Genomic DNA, 20904 nt, shown 5'->3' on the forward strand with positions numbered 1-20904 from the left:
AAACGCCGAGCTGTGATTATGACGGCACTATAATAATAATATTTGATCGCATTGATGGAATACTATCAAAAATAACATGGACTGTAATCATAGATGTATAATACATAGATCCGCCCTCACGGTTTATACTGGTCTCCCTTTTGGCGCATGCAAAATACATGGCGCATGCACACTTTTCTTTCAGTAGGTTAGTAGCTTCTAAGTAGGAAAGGTAGATTGCGGACATCTTGTCGATAGATATGCGGAGATCTTTTCATCTTTTCGTCACTAACTGAGGGGTGCGGGGGGTTTAACTAGCGGGGGGAAGTGAAAAACGCCGACCGCTGCGTCGTAGGGAAAAAAACCTTTTTTCTCCCCAACTTCCCCCCGCTAGTTAAACCCCCCACACCCTTCAGTTAGTGGCGACAAGATCTCCAACGAAATTGGTTGTAATGCCATATCTAGTATATTCTAGATCTATGACTGTAATTGAATTTTCTCATTATAATTATCAATAGTTCGAATTATATGATTTTTGTCGCGCGTAATTCGAAGTATTCGACTTAAGTTCTCTTAACAGACAAATTCCACGTTCGAAATCGCTTCGAAACGAACCGTCAAATACACAACCATACACGACGAAGATAAGATGTATATTTAGTCGTGACAGTCGTGAAAGCAGAATAACAATAATTGATCGAACAATCAACGAGTGGGTGTGAAAAGGCAACGGGTGTGAGCAACGCGAGTCGGAGTCGAGTGTAGCGACGCAGACGCCACCTGTCGGTTGACTCGGCTCGGCTCGGCTCGGCTCTCCGCAGTGAAAACAAAAATGGCGCTCAAGGCACTCGTCGGGCTGAGTAAGTCTTTGTCCATCTTGAAATAACGCAGCACCTGCCATCACCTGCGCCCCCAAAATCATACAATGGCCCCATAAACCCATACGAAAAATTCAACTCGCTTAAAATTACATTATACCATACTTTCAGCCGCCGACATTTGACGTCCTGTCAATTGTTCCAGTCGTCAGTCGACACACGCCCCTGTATGAGCAATCATTTTTTTTTATATATCACTTCTGTCATTTTAAAATAGCTTATAATTGTAATTACAATTTGGCGACATGTGTTGGAATTATTTGCAAATTTTACATAGTATGTTCCGTCGATGTTTGTTCAATCATTAGTCACGAGTCCTTGTGATTAGTGCTCATATATACATAGTCGTATTGTACAATTTTCAAAATTTCAGGTTGAATTTGATTCCAATGAGAATTTGACGGGATTTCCGTATTTGGTTGATATTATTGATTTTTCGTTGGGGGTTGTGTGGGTGGGGATTGAGTGGTGGGGATGTATGACGTCATTGCCAGATCGATACCCACCCTTTCATGAATGGACGCCTTTGTTATACTCTTTCGTGGATATTATTTTCATTCTGTTTCCATTGAATTCTTGGTTTTAGCGTTTTTGTTCAATTTATGGATAGGTTTATGAGATGAGTGGGCTATTTTCATAAGCTACCTTGACCTGATAGATACCTGATAGATTTTTTATTTTAGTACTTTCTGAGTGTAGTTTGACATACGTAGGTTTAAAAGTCTTTTTAAAAATGTCACACTTTCAATGTTAACAAATGAAATATTCTTATTAACTCGCCAACTTCTGAATATTAGATCACATTTGACTTTTTCGTGGAAGTTTTTCTAACATAGTGAATTTTTCTTACATACAAATAATACTCTTCATACAAAAAGAAAAATAGATTTTTTTCTATTGCAAAGTCTAATAATTTCAACTACAATCTATAATTAATACTATAATTACTGAAGAGATTGAAATGGCAATGGGCGGGTCACGTAGCTAGGAGGATGGACGAAAGGTGGACAAAATAAGTGCTTGAATGGTACCCGAGAGAATGCAAAAGGGTAAAAGGAAGGCCGCAAGGAAGATGGGTGAACGAAATTAGGAAAATGTGCAGAGTGAAATGGATGAGTGTTGCGCAAAACAGAGACGAGTGGAAGCGTATTGGAGAGGCCTTCATCCAACAGTGGATGGCGAATGGCTGTAAATGATGATGATGATGACATTTTTAGTATATTAAACTATTTTCGTCATTCCAAAGAATTTTTTAATGTTATATTTCCATAGGTGTTGCCTCAAGGCCAAATGTATACATATGTACTAAATGTAAATTTATAACATTATTATAAATTTGAAATTATTTAACCCTTTGCCCGCGGCAATAAATATAGCGAACAAGCCCTGTACGCGGCACCTTTTTCGCGAATTTGTCAATCGAGTTTTCGGCCTTAAATACAGATTTTAATATTTACTCAAGTAACCAGATATGTTAATTAACACATAAAGTATTATGTTAATCAATAAAATACATAATATATCTCGTAGTTTTGGCTTAATTGTCAAATAATCATTCTTCATACAATTGAGACGTATCGTCGCCATTGTTCAACAAACGTGACGTCACATAAACTAGGTTTCAGTATGGTTCCACAAAAAACTAATTTTGACTCGTATATATTCATTTTAAGCAAATTGAACAGATGGCATTCAACTCTCAGTAATATATTCAACCGATTTTGAACCTTAAAACAGTTGAAATAGGCGCATATAAGGCTCAAAATCCCGTGCAAAATTCAGTAATTTTATGGAAGACAGCCGCGCTACAGGCTTGTCGCCCAAAGCTTCCATAGAAGACGGCCGCGGGCAAATGGTTAAGTGAATAATTTAGTGAGGAACTGTTTCAAGAAAGAATTCAGATAAATTGGCAAACTCTGATAGGAAACTATTGACCTGTAGTCATACATACATATATCTATATCCAAGGTCTCACCAATTTCAGTACTTTTATTATTATATAATAAATTTTTAGTACATATAACAAAATAATTGGATGGGTTCATTAAAATTTTCTATAACGAAAAATTAAATATTAAACTTGTGAAGGAATTGTATCATTAAAGCTTCAATAGAACATAAAGGGTTCTCAAATCAAATGCGGCAATAATAAATTTAAAATTATTTTTGGTTCGCCGTTGAAAAAAATTAATAAATAAATCATCGAAAAGTTGAAGGCAATATTTAAATCGATTTATTCCAATTAAAATTTTAGCTCATTTAAAGTTATGTTTAAAATATATAGAAAGTTGTGTTAATTAATACTTGCTGCACTGTGATGGGTAGCGAGTGACCAGGACTTTATTTTATTTTTTATCTCCAAGTATACTGAATGTAGGGTCTTCATATTTTAAGCATTCCTCATGATTCTAATTATTTCATTACAAAATAAAAAAAACATTGATAAAAAATGAAAAAAATAACAATTTTCGCCTTGGAATGACGGCTCTGCTTTTCATTTCTTGGACTTTATTTTGTATTATTCGACGATTAATACACGATAAAATGAGTTTTATAGGTAATTACACTTGATGCTTGGCGTCCAGCACGGATCGATGATTATTGCCTACAACGCGCTCGCCTTAAAGACACTAAAATCTCTATAACGGAACATCTGGCAGCCGAAAAGTCCACGATACTAACGATAACCAACATACTAACGAGAACTTGAGTGTTAAATATTCCAAATCCGCGATTTTCTTGGCAAAAATTGTCTTTTGGGCGATCGAAATGTGCGTAATAATCCAATTACCGTCCAGCACGGTGACTAGTGGATTTTTTTAGCACAGTAAGGCAAAACATAACAAAAAATATGTAGATCAAAGAAACACTGTTAAAAGACTATTGTTCGTGTAAGCCTAAAGCAAAAGTCTTATTATATAATATATCTATGTCGCTAATCTTGACAGTTTTTATAGGATCAATAATGTGATAGGCAAATTAAAGTTTTGTCTAAGAATGATGTTATTGATTCATTCTTAAAAATTCTTTTAATTCACATTCCGTGTTTGTTAATTTCAGAGATTATGAATGATGTGATAAAATACAAAGGACCTAAAGGTAAAGGCGGAGCAACCCCAGTGAATCCTGCCAACGTAGAATGGCGCATTTTAGTCGTCGATCAGCTGGCCATGAGAATGGTTTCAGCCTGTTGCAAGATGCACGATATTTCAGCGGAGGGGATCACCCGTAAGTTTGCTATTTAAAAAATATACCCACCTATTGTTTAGGATAATTTGTTTCGTGTACTGAAAATAGCATTGGTACTTTGCAGTGGTTGAAGATATCCACAAGAAGAGGGAACCTCTTTATACAATGGAAGCCGTCTACCTTATCACACCTTGCGAAAAATCTGTACATGCACTCATTAATGACTTCTCTGCTACTAGCCGTGTTATGTACAAAGGCGCTCATGTGTTCTTCACTGAAGGTAATTTCGTTGATATCATCTGGACAGTTTACGTCTGTTATTACATTCGTTCGCCCACCATTCATGTAATGCTCAATGAGGTGAATTGTTCACGCACATTTAATCGGATACGCAAAGGTGGTCCCCAGAGACACGCCTAGACACATAAAGGTGGTCTTCGTAGACACATATATGAAGATACGCTTATCTATTGGTAAGGAGCGGACCTCTTGACGTGCAGTTCGAATCACCGAGGAAGCATAGAGTTGTCGGCAGTTCACCTCATTGGGCAATTCAGAAAACTTAAATAATAAAGGATTACAAAGAAGGAAGAGAGACAATTCAATCAACTTCACGTCATTCCCCGACATGGTCCATCGAACCGGACCCCAACATCATCAATGTGTGAATTTTCAGTCGAATCAATCATTTTGTCACATTTAAAAAATTTATAATGAATGTGTTGATTGGTGGGTGAGGTGTATTCATATTCCTAATTTTTCATTTTATTTTATTTTTCTTCATATCCATTTTTTTCTCAGCGTGTCCTGTACCCCTTTTTGACGAACTCTGCAAGTCCAAGGTTGCCAAATACATCAAAAGCTTGAAGGAGATCAACATCGCCTTTATTCCTTATGAACGCCAGGTTCGTTTCTCAAAAAAAAAAAAAAAAAATCAGCGATACTCCTTGTTTATATACTAACAAATGAGTATCAATTGATGGTGGCTTTTGATCTATGTGTTCTAATGGGAGATGGCTTTTTAACAATATTATCAATCCTGTCATTTTCATTTATCATCATCATTTGTCATTAATTATCATATCTCTTAAGTATTTCGTTAACAATTAAGTGAAATAAAATAAAGAAAAATATACACATACAAAACCAATTGAATTATTAACGAGAAAAGTGACACAGATTAAGATTTTTTGTGCGTATTTGGAATTTTTAATAGTGTGCCCCGAAGAGCTATTCAACGAGTTGTGCAAATCCTGTGCCGCTAGAAAGATCAAGACACTGAAGGAAATAAACATCGCATTCTTGCCATACGAGAGTCAGGTTAATTGACAGCCTATGGGTCGCACATTTTGATCATGTAGTTTATGTTTTAATAGAATACATTTCATGTAATTTTTACTGGGTTAATTTTAGTATTTTCATCGTCACACACGTTTTGTAGTTGTTAATTTTTTTATACACGATTTGGTAAACATTAATATCATGCACTTTGTGTTTTCTTCTCGTCTTGCATGATTCAAATGAGTAACACTTGTTGAATTATTATCTCACTGTACTTATTTCTTTAAAACGTACACTTGATTCCTTTTTCTAGTTTTATTTTCATTGCATGAACATACTAATAACGCTTCTCATATTTATTTCTCGCTCTCTATATTTCATGTTGGCTGGTAATGTGTAGTATTTTATATGAATTTGTTGATTTTATTAATATATTGTTTGCATTTCAGGTGTTTTCTTTAGATTCTCCCGATACATTCCAATGTTGGTATAATCCCGCTTTAAAAGATGCACGAAACGCAAACATGGAACGCATTGCCGAACAAATTGCTACTCTTTGTGCTACACTCGGCGAATATCCTGCAATCCGATATAGAAGGTAGTCATATTTTTTTGTAATTACTCTATAAAAAAAAAATTAAATGATTTTAAAAATATATACTTTTATAGCGATCGCTTCAATGAAGATCTAGCTCAGCATGTCAAACAAAAATTGGAATCTTATAAGGTAAATAAAATTTTAAATGTTAGGGTATAACAAGGTTTCACGACAAAACGTTTATGGACAAAACGTCTGACAACACACCGTCTACGACAAAATGTTAATGGGACATAATGTCTACGGACAAAATGAGTACGCGACATAAATGACGTGCACTGGTTTTTGTCACCACACGTTTTATAGAATACTTGAACATTCATATCATTAAAAAAATCGTTTTTAAAGATATGAATGTTTTGTGTGTGTACATTATGTCGCCTAATCATTTTTTCCGCAGACATTGTCTCGTCATCATTTTGTCGTAGATGTTATGTCGTTCGACGTTTTGTACCGACACCGTATAATATACATATGTAGTAGTAGTTTTGTGTAAAAATCTTTTTTTTTAAATATAATATTTTTAGGCTGACGATTCAACTATGGGTGACGGGCCGGAAAAAGCTCGTTCTCAACTTCTTTTACTAGACCGTGGTTTTGATTGCGTATCACCGCTTTTGCACGAACTTACTTTACAAGCTATGGCTTACGATTTGCTTCCCATTGAAAACGACGTGTATAAGTGAGTTCCAAAGAAAATGTTTCACTTTTGCTATATTTTTTTTTCCATCAAATATTTCTACATCTACGGGGTAATTTTTACTATAGATATGAAGCCACAGCTGGTGCTCCGATGAAGGAAGTATTATTAGATGAAAACGATGAGCTGTGGGTTGAATTGCGCCATCAACATATTGCTATTGTTTCTCAAAGTGTTACGAAAAATCTTAAAAAATTCACAGAATCTAAACGGATGGGAGCAGGTTAGTAATTTAAAGCATAATAAATATGTATATGCTATTTTTTTTTATTGCAATGACTATTTTTTAATATTTTATTTCTAGGTGACAAACAATCTATGCGTGATCTCTCTCAAATGATTAAAAAAATGCCACAATACCAAAAAGAACTGTCGAAATATGCAACCCATTTACATTTAGCTGAAGATTGCATGAAAACTTACCAAGGCTATGTCGATAAGTTGTGCAAAGTAGAGCAGGTAATTTTGGCATACCAGTATGATGATTTATGTACATAAGTTTTTTTTTAATTTCCAATATCTACAATTTTTTCCACAGGATCTTGCAATGGGAACTGATGCTGAAGGAGAAAGAATTAAGGATCACATGAGAAATATTGTGCCTATTCTTTTGGACAAGGTTATTATTCTATTATACACCATATTTCATAAATATCTACCAAATTATCATAACATTTTGAGTAATCCAATTTTTTTTTGTATTTAGAACGTCACCAATAATGATAAAATGCGCATCATCGCATTATATGTCATGTCGAAAAATGGCATATCGGAAGAAAATCTTAACAAATTGGTTACACACGCTGAAATACTTCCTCAAGAAAAACAAACTGTTGCAAATCTTACACATCTCGGAATCAATGTAGTTGTCGATGTGAGTATAAAAAAAAGAATGATCAATTAGTGTTATGATTATTTTATATATATGTTATACATAAATATTAATATAATTTTTGTTTTTTCGTTTATGTAGGGAAATCGTAAAAAACAATTCAATATTCCACGAAAAGAACGCATCACCGAGCAAACTTATCAGATGTCTCGTTGGACACCGGTCATCAAAGACATTATTGAGGACGCTATTGAAGATAGGTTGGATTCTAAACTCTTTCCTTTCTTACCTTTACCTGCTGGACGAGTTTACGGTGCAGCTTACAATGCTCCTACTAGGTGAGTAATTTTTCTTAACATGTATGTATGTATGTATGTAGATCCACTTACATTTTGTTCAGAATTATTTACCTACAATTCAACTTTTTTAGCGTGCGTTACGGTCAATGGCATAAAGATAAGACACAACAGACAGTGAAAAATGTGCCTCGTCTTATTGTATTTGTCGTTGGAGGTATGTTTTGTTTTAATTTTTTTGTAGCATTATATTTGTACAATACGTAATTACATACATATATAATGCATTTGATTGTGTTTTAGGTATCAGCTTTTCGGAGGTTCGATGTGCATATGAAGTAACTGCAGCTATGAAAAATTGGGAAGTGATCATTGGATCGTCCCATATATTAACACCGGAGAGTTTCTTGTCAGATCTTGGTAGCCTGAGTGCTTAATTCGATAATCGTTTTAATACATAACGCATCGTTAATTTTTATTTTTATCTCTGCGTCTCGACACATTCTACTTTTTTCTATTCTTTCTGATTTAGGCTTTAAAAATATAATTTTAGATTAATTTTATTTAACTAATAAATGACTGATGCTAACAGTAAAAATATTTAATTTGATTTTTTTTTAATTTACTTGGAAATGAGCCTGATATGCTACATTTGTGTATGTGATGCTTGGCGATGTTTTGTCTATCATTTGAATTATAATACGAAGAATGAGTCGAAGATACTTGTCAGTTGATCGGATCTTGTAATTTTCGTTCATTGTGGATTGAACAAATTTTAGTGAGTGCAGTATTTGTACTTGTTTTGACATGATCGGTTAGCTGAGTCGTGTCGTCGGCCTCGATCTTTCAATTGAATAAAATATTTCTTTATTTCTCTATTATAATGAGGCTAATATTAATAATTGTTATTGCATATTGTGATTTTCAGTTGCACATTTAAAGTTTAATTTCATGTTATAAATCTATTATTTTATTTTTATATATCAAATGTATATTTTTTAAAGTTTGTTTCATAATTGATACGTAGACTATTCATAGACATAATATCGATTTAATTTAGTTTGCACTGTGTAATATATTTTTTCATTAATAATAAAAAGCTTTTATTAATGTTTTCGCATTGTAGATTTCTAGTCTTTCTTTCACTTTTAATTTTTTCGATAATTTTCAATGCAACTTTTACTTATAATATTCACATAGGATTTATGTTTAAAAAATTAAATTTAAGTAAACTGTGTGTGATTTTTCTCTAAATGAAAATAATCTGATACGAAGTCTATGGTCATAAAGAAAATATAGTATTTCGCCTTGTAATTTGTAAAAGAAAGCTTTGAAGCAACTGTATGTATGTAGTGTTTAGTATGTATACATGATTGCAATTTCACATTTGATTATGCAAACATGTATATCAAGTTTCAATTAACGAATAAGTTCGACATTTTTTATTCCTATAAAAACTGAATAAATAAATACATATATTTTAAATTTGGATTGAAAAGTATTGAATAGTCAGTTTGTAATTTTTTAAAAAAAAAGGTTATAAATTCAAGCAATTTTCGAAGATGAAGTATAGTGAGCGTTGACGGAAAGTGAAGTGAAGATAATTTAATTGATCATATTGATTGCCACTTACATCGCTTGCCCCTATAACGATAATTCTGTTAGCTTGGTGTTTTTTGAAACTCGTACTAAATTAATAAATATAACGTTTGCTAGAGGGTGAAGAAGAGTCGTCTAATAAATTCATTAATACAGTTGATGTGAAATATTTCTTGCGTTTATTCATAATCAATCATCTTAACAGATGTGTCATCACATTAAACTTAAATGTAGCGATTTATATTTAAAAAAATTAAAAATAAACACATCATAAAGCCAGTTATGGATAATTACTGTTCAATTGTCGCATTGTTTTGTGGCCGTTTGTATAAATGTGTATATTTTACATCGATGTATCAAATCCTTGATGTTGTGTTACTTTATTATGAATGTTAATCGATCATTCCTGAATGTCATGATCATTGACATAGTAGTATAGCATAGCACTATGCTACTAATGTCTCGTTAGATTTTGATTTGGCAGAGCTTGTTACTTTTTTTATTATAATTGTGTGTTTGACTATTTTTCTTTTTAATTTGAATTTTGTGTCATCAATGAAAATAAACCAAAACGTATTACTATGTATTTGTCATTAAAGACTATTGGATATTTGTTTGTATTGTATTTTAATATTGATATGATACGTCACAATATATTATCCATGTGCGTATTTAATTATCTATAATTCTACCATCTTCATTTTAAATTGTTAAGAAATCTAGAAAATATAATTATTGCTTTATTATAACATAATATGTTTCTGGTGTATATCAAGCACTATAATGCTACAGACTAGATAGACGTATGTTGTTTTATTGCATGCAAAACAATAATAATTGAGGTTCTTAAAAAGAAAAATAAAAATGAGTTTTCTCAGCACCTAATTGTAATATACACAAGGCATTTATTTATATTTTAAACAAAAAATAAAGTTGCCTGTATATAGTTGTAAGTTTAAAAATATATTATTTATTATACATATATGTGGATGTATATTACCAATATTGCTCTTAATGTTTCTATTCCCATTTGATATATATAAAATATATATTTAAAAAAATGTATAACACGTGATTAAAAAGTGTCTAATTTTATCATTAATTATATGGAATACGATGAATGTGTGCTTAGTAACAGTTCTAACATAGTTCTTTGTATATTTAATGTTGATTTTACATGTTCACCTGTAAATGACGATTAAAATGTAAACTATCAATATCGTCATCGGGTATTTCATTTAATCATTCGAAAATCTATACAATTTTAAGACTTTCTTTATAAAAGAAAATATAGTAGAGTAGTAATGGTTGGTTAATCGGAGTCTTTCAAACTTATTAAATGTAACAGACTTGTCAATTGATTTATAAATTGTATTTACCTAATAAAATTGTTAGATAATTGTATTTGAATGCATCAAAATTGTTACTTGAGAAACTTTGTCTTGGATTCTAAGTATTAAATAAATATCTATGCTCCAAGTCGATTCTTTCTTTTTACTTTTTATCCAGATTAGACAAATATGAAGTTCGATGTATTTTGATATTCGACCAACTCGCTTCGACTAATGCTGCGTACGCACCAAACCAACGAAGGGCCCACAGGCCAACTTTTAAAACCAGTAGGATACAAAATATCGAAATAAAAATTAAATTAAAATATCAAAATTGAGCTAAAATTGGATCATCGTTGATGTTTTGCATTACGACGATACGCATTTACAACTAGAGAAATATTATAATTTCTCTGCTTACGAGTGAAAAATAATCTTATTATTTCTTAAAAGTCATCGATGATTGGTAAAAACACATTTGACAAAAAACCGACGTCGGTGTTTTGTCCAAGGGTTTTTTTTCGTTCGTCGAAATAAAATTAATAGAGAATTCTATATTTTAATTCGGTCGGCAATCACAAACAAAACTCACACATAATCCGATAAATTTTACCTCAGCTGATTTATTTATTAATATTATTTCCCTTTGTGATGACAAAAAAATCCGTTTGATGTACCGACAATACACTGAATTATCGACGAACGTTGGATCACAGAATCTACAGAATGTATCCATTGTAGTGGATACATTCTGGATTTTAGTGACTTTGTGACCAGTTATCACCGAACCGAAATTGGTTCGGTGATTACTAGTCAAATGTGAACCGATCACAAGACAAACGGTCGCTCTAGATCGGTCACACGTGATCACCCGTCACACTTAAACTGGTCACATCCTAAAATTGGTCACGAGAAAACTGGTCATATTCTAAAATCGGTCGATCAGTTTTCTCGAGACCGATTTTAGGGTGTGACCAGTTTTAGGGTGTGACCAGTTTTCTCTTGACCAATTTTAGTGTGATGGGTGATCACGTGTGACCGATCTAGCGCGACCGGTTGTCCTGTGACTGGTTTACGTATGACTAGTAGTCCATTTACCACCGAAATTATATGTAAATAAAATTTATTTATGGCCGTATTTAAAAGCTATTTAAGCCAAATGTGCGTCGCGTTTGTCAATACTAATTTTGACAGCTGCTCGATAGTTTTGTTGTCGTTGTAAAACATTGAAACAATCTTGTTTTTCTTAAGATTGAGTCTTTAAATAGTTTGAAGTCCATTAAAAATACTGAAAAATCAGCAAACATGCCAAGAAGAAAAAACATCGATGGTAATAATAAATACACGATTAATTATAAATAAAAAAATCATGAATTTTATTAATATTTTTAACGGGAACTTTCAGATTTAACTAAAAAGAAACGAGTAAAACTTTCCGGAGCCCAATACAGAAAGTTGAGAAAGGCCAGAGCGATCGAGCTGCAGAAGCAGGCGGGCCTTAATGGAAATGTCGAAGAAGCTCCAGGTTGTCCAGACGCTGATAAACAAATCTCGTCCGAAGAAGAAGAATTCAGCTCTTTAGACGCCGATGATGACATGAATGAAAATTTAGATAACATTCAATACATGGAATATGTATGCGGACATGACAATTTAGGCAACATAACTAGCATCAGTCCCGATCCTGGCCTATGGGGGTCGTTCATGAGTTTCAAAATGAGGGACATACTTGTTATCAATGGACCAGTTCAAATTAAAGACTATGAATTTCCTTCAAATGAATTTGGGAGACATTTTTCATCATTACATTATAGATATCAATTGCTCAATGGGGAAAAAGTAGAAAGAAAATGGCTAGTGTATTCCAAATTTAAAAATGCTGTGTATTGTTTTTGTTGCAAATTGTTTTGTAAGGAAAAATTTGGTAAACAATGGCCATCAGAAGGTTTCTTCGATTGGAAGAATATCTCACAAGCTTTGATAACACACGAGAGAGCCAAAGTACATGTGGATTCCTTTCGCAAATGGAGAGAGCTTTATAAGTATTTAAAAAATAAACAAATACCAGATATCGATCATAAATATCTCGTACAACAGGAGCGAGATAATTTTAGAAAACTCGTTGAACGATTCTTAGGTGTTATACAATTTTTAGCACACCAATCGTTACCATATTTTAAGAGTAGTTTGCGTAAAACAAATAACTTTCTACATATTATCGATTTACTAAGTAAATTTGATCCATACGTTGGGGAATACATGAACAAAACGACAGACTCTTTTGTCTGGAATAAAAACAATATGAATGAGTCGACCCAACGTGAACTTTTAACCATATTCGCTAAAACAGTCAAGACCTGCATAGTTAATTTGACAAAGCAAGCGAAATATTATTCGATAATAATAAGTTGTACGCCAAATAAAAACAACGAGAATCAATTTTATTTGATCTTACGATTTATTGTTAAGGATTGTGAAACTCATAAATTTGTACCACGTGAACATTTTCTATGCTTTTTACCTTTGTCCAAATTATCCGAAGTCGGCTTAGCCAAATTAGTTTGGGCTGAATTGAAAAATGTTGGACTATTAATACAAGATATAAGGGGACAAGGATATGATTTTGAATCTTTCATGAAAGCAAATCAAAACGGATTTCAAAATAAAATATTGAAGAAAAATCGTAAAGCGTTTAATGTGCCTTGCGCTTGTCATTCCATTAAAGAGATTGTCTATAATGCTATGATCTCAATTGGTGGCAAAGTAATTGTATTCTTTTCAAAATTAAGAAAGCTAATGAACTTTTTCAAACAACCGAATACTCTCCTTCTAAAAAAGCTTGCGCCTAATGGATCGTTTGCCAATTTTGAACCTCATAATTTAGAAGCGGTGATCGTTGTACGGAATCACATATTCGAAATGATTGAAGCGCTCGTTCAGATTTGCGACGATAAATTTAAAGGGACTGAATTAAAATACGAAGCAGTATCGTTGATAGAAAATATATATACTAGTGATTTCATACGATCTGCTATAATTTGGCACGATATACTTCTTAAAATCAACACCATTTCAATAGCGATGCAGTCATCAAATTTGAATTTGTCCGAGTGTTTGGCCACGATTGAGGAAAATATAGTATATTTTAAATCATACAGAGATGCTGGCATCGAGAATGTTACAAAAGAAGCCGGAGAGATAGTTGGCGAAATAGAAACAGACAACGAAATAGATACATTTCAGAGTGAATTTTTCGATATCATTATCGATTTAGTGATCAGAATTCTCGAGGAAAAGCATATAGAATTGAAAAAATACGGTGAGTTGTTCTCATTTCTGCACAACATTCAGAATTATAAAAAGAGTGATTTAAAAGAATTGAAAGTGGATTGCGAAAGAATCGAACGCGCTTTACAAGACAAAACTGTCGGCGATGTAGATGGTAATGATTTGTGTAACGAGTTTAGAATATTTAAAAGCCTCTCGGCTTCAGATATGCCTGCTTCAGACATGCTTAATTACATATATGAAAACGATTTAGACGGTATATTTCCGAATGTAATAATTGTTTTGCGAATATTTTATACTTTGCCAACTATGTTGGCAAACGGTGAAAGTTGTTTCTCTAAATTGGAAATAGTTAGGAATTATTTGCAAGCCTCGACTAACGGATCCGAAGAATTGGCCATGTTGTCTATTGAAAGTAATTTGGCAAATTTGCTCAATTTAAAAACTACAATTGATGCATTTATAGGCGCAAAATGAAGGAACTCTTAAATATGTTTATTAATGAATAGATAATTTGTATATATTTGTATTGAAGAATTTAATAAACATGTTGAGTAAAATCTGTGAATGATTTTCCTATAATATTGTGTATTTCTTTATATACAGTATACTCTCGATTATCCGGGCTAATGCTGGGGAGGAAGGGCAAGGAGGAAGATAATTGAAAAACACGGATAATCCGAATCATCAAATTTTGACTTGTTTTCGAATATAATATCATATTTACAACACAAATTTTTGATTCATAATTTTAATACTCATTATTTATTAAGAAAAATGCTCATAGTTAAGCAGATAAGTGGCCGTTAGTAGTTATGTAGTACTAGTGTTGTACCGTTTTATGACTAATGTAACCACTGGTATCTTCTTCACTTGTAGTGTCACTCTCATTTTCTTCCTCTTGAAAAACAAAAGAAACGATATCTGCATCATCTATGCGTTTAAAACCTGGATCACTTAAATTATGATTGAGCCACTCCTCGATGTTTTCCATATCCACGTTTTCAAAACATTTTAAATTTTCCAATAATCCATATATTTCAGATATATCATTTGCTTAATTCTCTTCAGAATCCAATAAATCTGTTTCCATGTCAGGAATAATCTTTTTCCATGATCGAACAAGTGTTACTGGCTTTACTTTTGACCAAGATTGTATTCTTCCGTGTATAGCATCCAATATCGTAATTTTTTTCCAGAAATTGATCAGGTTGTCATTCTCCTCAACAAGAGTTTTCAGAAGACTTTGACGATAAAGACGTTTCATTGATGATATAACACCTTGGTCCATGGGCTGAATCAAAGATGTCACATTAGGGGACAAATTTTTTTTAAACATAGTCCATCGTTTGTTTCCAATATGCTTTCGTTCGGATGAGAAGGGGCATTATCTAATAACAATACTGCTTTCTGTGGCAATCTTCTGGAACCCATTTCTTTTTGAACTAATCTTCAAAAATTTCCCTGTCCATTTATGCCCCTTTCTGACTATAATAATTTTAATTTCAGCTCCCTTAAAATATCGAGGTATCAAGTTTCATTTCATGAGTTCCTGATGCGTTTTTGTGCAACAAATGACAGTTATCCTTTCTTTGAACGATTTATGTCCAGGAGAGGGCTTTTCTCTCATTGAAGCCAGCGTTTTTGTCGGCAAGCACTTCCAGTACAAGCATGTTATTATAGATTTGATCGGGTTACAAATATTCTCAAAATTCGATGCAGAATTCATCAACAATTGAAAATAATTAAACATACGTACGTTACGAAACAATCTGCTACGAATATCGCACTACTGAATACGCACTTGTTACTTCGCTGATCAAAAGCGACTGAAAAAATTGAAGACATTTAAAAAAGGAACGAAAAATATTTTTGTGACATTATTTGTTTCAAATAACACGAGTGTTTACGGTCGAAATTAATCGGTGCGTCTCATAATCATATAAGAAAAAAAAATTATTATTATTTTTCTAGCACGGATAATCCGCAAACCGGATAATCCGCACCCGGATAATCGAGAGTATACTGTATTTTATTAATATTTCTTTGAAGGTATGGAAAGGGTGGGTAAAACACAAGAATAAGATGAGGTTGCTTAAAAGTACGTATTTATTTACAATTTTTTTAAGTGGTTTAAGTATGGCAAAGAATTGATTACTAAAACGAAGTGAACATTATACTTTGGCTTTCTTTGGTAAAGAGCCAAAAGGAGTAACAGTGGTCCCTTTATTGCCCGTCGCTGAAGATGTTAAAGCAGCTTGAACTAATCCAGCAGGTTTTACTACCATATTAACAGACGAGGTGTTTGGAGCTGCTTGATCCCATTTTGATTTTCTTTTCTTTGAGTCATCTTCTGTTTCAGCTCTTTTAATCACAAGGCCAGTAGTGAAGTCAATTTTTGACAATTTCTCTTTCCTCTCCTTTTCACGTTTATCCATTTCGCTCTCTTGCACTTTGGCCAACTCTTCACAGTAAGACTCTTTACCCCATCTAAGCGGATCGTATATCTCTGGAGGATAATTTGTATCTAATTCGTTTATGTTGCAAAATTGTATGAGCTTTTCATAAATACTGGGATTGCGAAAGCTTTTGCGATCTTGTATAACTTTGTTCATGTCTTTACCTTCGTTCATCATTTTGTTGTAAAGGTTTGATATTTTCTCTTGCAATTCGGGAGGACATTTACCAGCAGGTATCAGCGGCAGACTAACGTCGTCGTCTACTGTTACAATCGGTTTGACTATCGGTACGTTTGTCTCAATATTCGGAATGGTTTTGTCTAAATCTGTCGTACTGATTTCATCATCTGATATGGCGTTAACTTCGTCATCATTATACGATACGAGTCTTTTGGCAGGTTTGGGTGTACTTGGCGCTGACAATATTCTGGCAGAGATCGACGGAGGTATAGGAGAATTAGAATTAGATTTTAAAAGTGGGGAAGGACTGTGACTCTTATCGGGAGAAGTCTGTCCATCTTCCATATCCTCCTCACCTTCGGAGTCTGTATAGGTTGCAGTTAACGACGCCAAAGCTTGTGATGTCATCGTAAAAGCTTATAAGTGTAACCTACGAAATTGTAATATAATATTATTGATGGCATTTGAGGTTAGATTTTCAAAAATAAACACATACAACGTACTTGTAAACTAAAATTAAATTGTTGGTAAAAAAACTGAGCTTCCAACTAAGTTTAATATATATTATCACTCAGAATGTGACACGAGAGCGAAAATCTGTTGTTATTTTGACATTTTGCACGTGACACACTTTCAACTGACAGCTCTATCAAGGCAGTTGCACCAACCTTGATTCAATCAGGTCAACATATAAATTTACATTGATGAAACTTTACACACTAAATTGGTAGATTGCACATCAGATGACGAATAACCTTTCGATGTGCACAGATGCAATTATTAAAATGGTAATTCTTAAAATTGAGTTGGATCTTTCTGGCTAGTTTAATAAGGCAAAATTCGGAACTAAAGTATCAGAAGCACAGAACGTATACAGGGTAGGTATGTCGGTACTTCGCGTAGATTTCACTTAGTGTAAGTGCGAGCAGTGCGTACGCATAAGGTACACGTGTCGTTAATTTGCGGTTCAGTCTGTCTAGCGCTTGTCGATCGTTTGCACCGCATCGATAATAAACATACCTCAAAATTAAGTCCTTCAAAAATGTGAAAGTGGTCAAAATCCGAATCTGGTCAAAACCTACAAAAAGCCATCGAGACGACTGTTTGCAAATCTCTCAAAACCGGTCGAAGACAATGATAATCAGATAAAATTCACTTGAAGCACTTTGAAAAAAAATAATACATTTAAAGCTGCAAAGAATTCTTTCGGTGACGATCTAACAAAGATCGGTGGTCGCCACCGCATCGAAAGTCGAAAAATTGAAATATTTATGACGATGTTCGTTTACCATGCATATATATGAAGAGCGGGTAGTATATATATATCAGTGATGTGCGGTAAAATTCTCTCTCTTTTTGTCGTACAGCTTTACTTAATTTGCGCGAGCAGGATACAAGAGGAACAGGCTGTTCCTCTTGTATCCTGCCCGTGCACATTAAGTAAGGCTGTACGACAAAAAGAGAGAGAATTTCACCGCGACGCCACTGATATATATTATATATACATAGTACCGTTTAATATGCATACATTCTTTTTGATTTTTAGACTCAAGATCTTTCGATTTTCGATCGTTGCTATTCGATATTTCGACTTTCGATACAGTGAACCAGACCCAACGAAGATCGATTAATCATATTCACTTTTGGACGTCACAAAAGAATTGCACAAAACCACTTAAACGCGGCTGAAAATAATACTGATCCGGAACTGATCCAGAAAAAAGATTGAAAAAGGATTCCTGATTCAAAGCTGAAAAAGGGATCCGGATCCGAAACTGAAACAGGAATCCGGATTAGGAACTGAAACAGAATCTGGAACCGGAACTGAAAAGTATCCCGTAAAAAAGGAACTTGTGGTTTTTCCTTTCTTTCGAAAAGGTAGCGTAAAAGTCCACTATTGCTAAAATGTATTACATGATGTTTTCCAGGAATCGACTCACCATTATTGTGTAAGCAGGTATATCGAAACAAATGTTGGCCTTTTTACAAATAAACTGATAGCATCATATTTGGATCACCCATTAGACATTTTAGTATATTCGCTTTTTTAAATGCTTTGGTAAAACCATGGAAAATGTAAAATTACATTTTAAAGCATTTACAATTAGCATATTGATGGTGAGTAATATTTACTAAGCTTTTTGTATATAAAATATAATCGCCAAAACATATATATTTCTTGAATAATGTAAAAAAAAACAGTAAATAATATTATATAAAATTTAAAATAGCCTACTTTTAAGAACACACCAGGCGTGTTCTCAGCATCCAACGTGTTAAATAATATACTATTCAAATATAATTTAAAGTAGCTTTTGTAACAAAGTAGTTTGTAATGATGGAGTACCAGAACGCCATTCCAGTACGATACATTACAAGAAAAGCATTAGGTATAGTTTCCAAAATTTCAAATTTTAAAAATATATGTAAAAGATTAAGTTTTTCAGGTAAAAACTACCATAGATTTAAAAAATGTTACTTCAATTGTTTTAATGATCTGTATATAATTTTAAATAGGTATGATGAAAATATGATATAAGCAACAATTATTATATGTATATTGGACTGTAACCAGATGTATAATATAATTTAGGGTGTGGATAAGGAAGATTGAGAAATTATGAGATACTCGGGTGCAAATGGTTTACAAAACGAACACAATTTAGATTATAAGTATTTATTTACAATAAGTTATTCTCAAGAAGTTTTGGTATGGCAAAAATTTCAATTAACTTAAACTTTAGCTTTCTTTGGTAATGAACCAAATGCAGAAATAACTGTTCCCTTTGTACCCGTCGCTGATGTTGTCAAAGCGGGTTGAACCAAACCGGCAGGTTTAACTACCATGTTGACGGAGGAGGTGTTTGGAGCTGCTTGATCCCACTTTGACTTTCTTTTCTTTGAATCGTCTTCCGTTTCCGTCCTTTTAACGAGGCCTGTGGTGAAGTCAATCTTCGATAATTTTTCTTTCCTTTCCTTCTCGCGCTTGTCCATTTCATTCTTTTGCACCTTCGCTAATTCGTCACAGTACGACTCTTTGCCCCACCTGAGCGGATCATATATCTCTGGTGGATAATTAGTATCTAATTCGTTTATATTGCAAAACTGTATAAGCTTTTCGTATATACTTGGATTTCGAAAACTTTTGCGATCTTGAATTACTTTGTTCATGTCTTTCCCTTCGTTCAGCATTTTGTTGAATAAAGTCGAAATTTTTTCTTGTAATTCTGGAGGGCATTTTCCTGCCGGCATTGGTGGTAAACTAACATCGTCTTCAGATGTCACAATCGGTTTTGATATGGGTTCGTGTTTTTCAATAAAAGTAATATTTTTGTCTAAATCTGTAGTGCTGATTTCATCGTCCGATATGGCGTTAGCTTCATCATCATTGTAAGATACGAGTCTTTTTGGTGGTCTTGGTGAAGTCGGTGCTGATAGTATTCCGACGGCGATTGATGGAGGCAGAGGCGAATTGGAGTTGGACTGTGGAGCTGGAGATGGGCTGTAGCTCTTCTCGGGAGTCGTCTGTCCATCTTCCATATCCTCCTCGCCTTCAGAATCTGTATACGTCGCGGTTAGGGATGCCAAAGCTTGAGACGTCATCTTGAGATCTATATAGAATCAAAAAAATATATTATGATACTGTCAATGATATACAATGTTACATTTTTCAATAAAACTTTCAACTTACATTTAAATTGTCAATATTTATAATCGCAAATGAAAAACATATACAGTGCAACTGCCAACTGTCAAAGCAGTGTATCAATGGATAATTTTGGTTCAAACAGAATAATATCTGACTAGATACTCATGGGAATAATAGGAATAGCGAACGGTAATTGGATTATTAGTCACATTGCGGTGGTCACAAAGACAATTTTTGCCATGAAAATTGCGAATACGCAATATTTGGCACACAAGTTCTCGTTAGTATGATAGTTATCGTTAGTATGATGGACTTTTCGGCTGCCAGATGTTCCGTTATAGAGATTTTAGTGACTTTTGGACGAGTGCTTTGTGATTAGTAATCGGTTCGGTGATTATTAGTCAAATTTGAACCGGTCACAGAATAACCGGTCGCTCTAGATCGGTCACACGTGATCACCCGTCACACTAAAACTGGTCACACCTTAAAATCGGTTAACCAATTTTCTCGTGACCGATTTTAGGGTGTGACTGGTCACGAGAAAATTGGTTTACCGATTCTAGGGTGTGACCAGTTTTAGTGTAGCGGGTGATCACGTGTGACCGATCTAGAGCGACCGGTTATTCTGTGACTGGTTCACATATG

General features: G+C 33.7%; 4 protein-coding genes across 6 annotated transcripts; 2 read left to right on the forward strand and 2 right to left on the reverse strand.

Moving 5' to 3' along the window:
- The first annotated feature begins 731 nt into the window (after positions 1-731).
- Positions 732-10829, forward strand: Rop (Syntaxin-binding protein Rop). Of its 3 annotated transcripts, none has more exons than XM_077442072.1 (14): positions 732-839; positions 3918-4085; positions 4171-4326; positions 4848-4951; positions 5777-5925; positions 5997-6054; positions 6453-6607; positions 6694-6848; positions 6930-7084; positions 7164-7244; positions 7332-7499; positions 7599-7795; positions 7888-7970; positions 8057-10829. In XM_077442072.1, exons 1-14 carry the CDS (start codon positions 812-814, stop codon positions 8188-8190), a joined length of 1791 nt encoding a protein of 596 aa, XP_077298198.1. In that variant the 5' UTR covers positions 732-811; the 3' UTR covers positions 8191-10829. The 3 variants fall into 3 exon arrangements, with proteins under 3 accessions (XP_077298198.1, XP_077298199.1, XP_077298200.1); XM_077442073.1 differs by lacking the exon at positions 4848-4951 and adding an exon at positions 5263-5366; XM_077442074.1 differs by lacking the exon at positions 7888-7970 and having other exon boundaries at positions 8057-9931.
- Positions 10830-11821: 992 nt separating this feature from the next.
- Positions 11822-15911, forward strand: LOC143919896 (zinc finger MYM-type protein 1-like). The gene is made up of 2 exons (XM_077442467.1): positions 11822-12013; positions 12089-15911. Exons 1-2 carry the CDS (start codon positions 11989-11991, stop codon positions 14446-14448), a joined length of 2385 nt encoding a protein of 794 aa, XP_077298593.1. The 5' UTR covers positions 11822-11988; the 3' UTR covers positions 14449-15911.
- LOC143919897 (SAP30-binding protein-like) lies at positions 14651-17531 on the reverse strand. The gene is made up of 2 exons (XM_077442469.1): positions 17114-17531; positions 14651-17040 (listed from the first exon to the last, which is right to left on the reverse strand). Exon 2 carries the CDS (start codon positions 17016-17018, stop codon positions 16146-16148), a length of 873 nt encoding a protein of 290 aa, XP_077298595.1. The 5' UTR covers positions 17019-17040; positions 17114-17531; the 3' UTR covers positions 14651-16145.
- Positions 17532-19266: 1735 nt separating this feature from the next.
- LOC143920268 (SAP30-binding protein) lies at positions 19267-20404 on the reverse strand. Its single transcript, XM_077443073.1, has 2 exons — positions 20302-20404; positions 19267-20221 (listed from the first exon to the last, which is right to left on the reverse strand). Exon 2 carries the CDS (start codon positions 20211-20213, stop codon positions 19344-19346), a length of 870 nt encoding a protein of 289 aa, XP_077299199.1. The 5' UTR covers positions 20214-20221; positions 20302-20404; the 3' UTR covers positions 19267-19343.
- Between the last annotated feature and the right edge of the window lie 500 nt (positions 20405-20904).

This window comes from Arctopsyche grandis, chromosome 12 (genome assembly GCF_051622035.1).
Source record: "Arctopsyche grandis isolate Sample6627 chromosome 12, ASM5162203v2, whole genome shotgun sequence".
Lineage (NCBI taxonomy): Eukaryota > Metazoa > Arthropoda > Insecta > Trichoptera > Hydropsychidae > Arctopsyche > Arctopsyche grandis.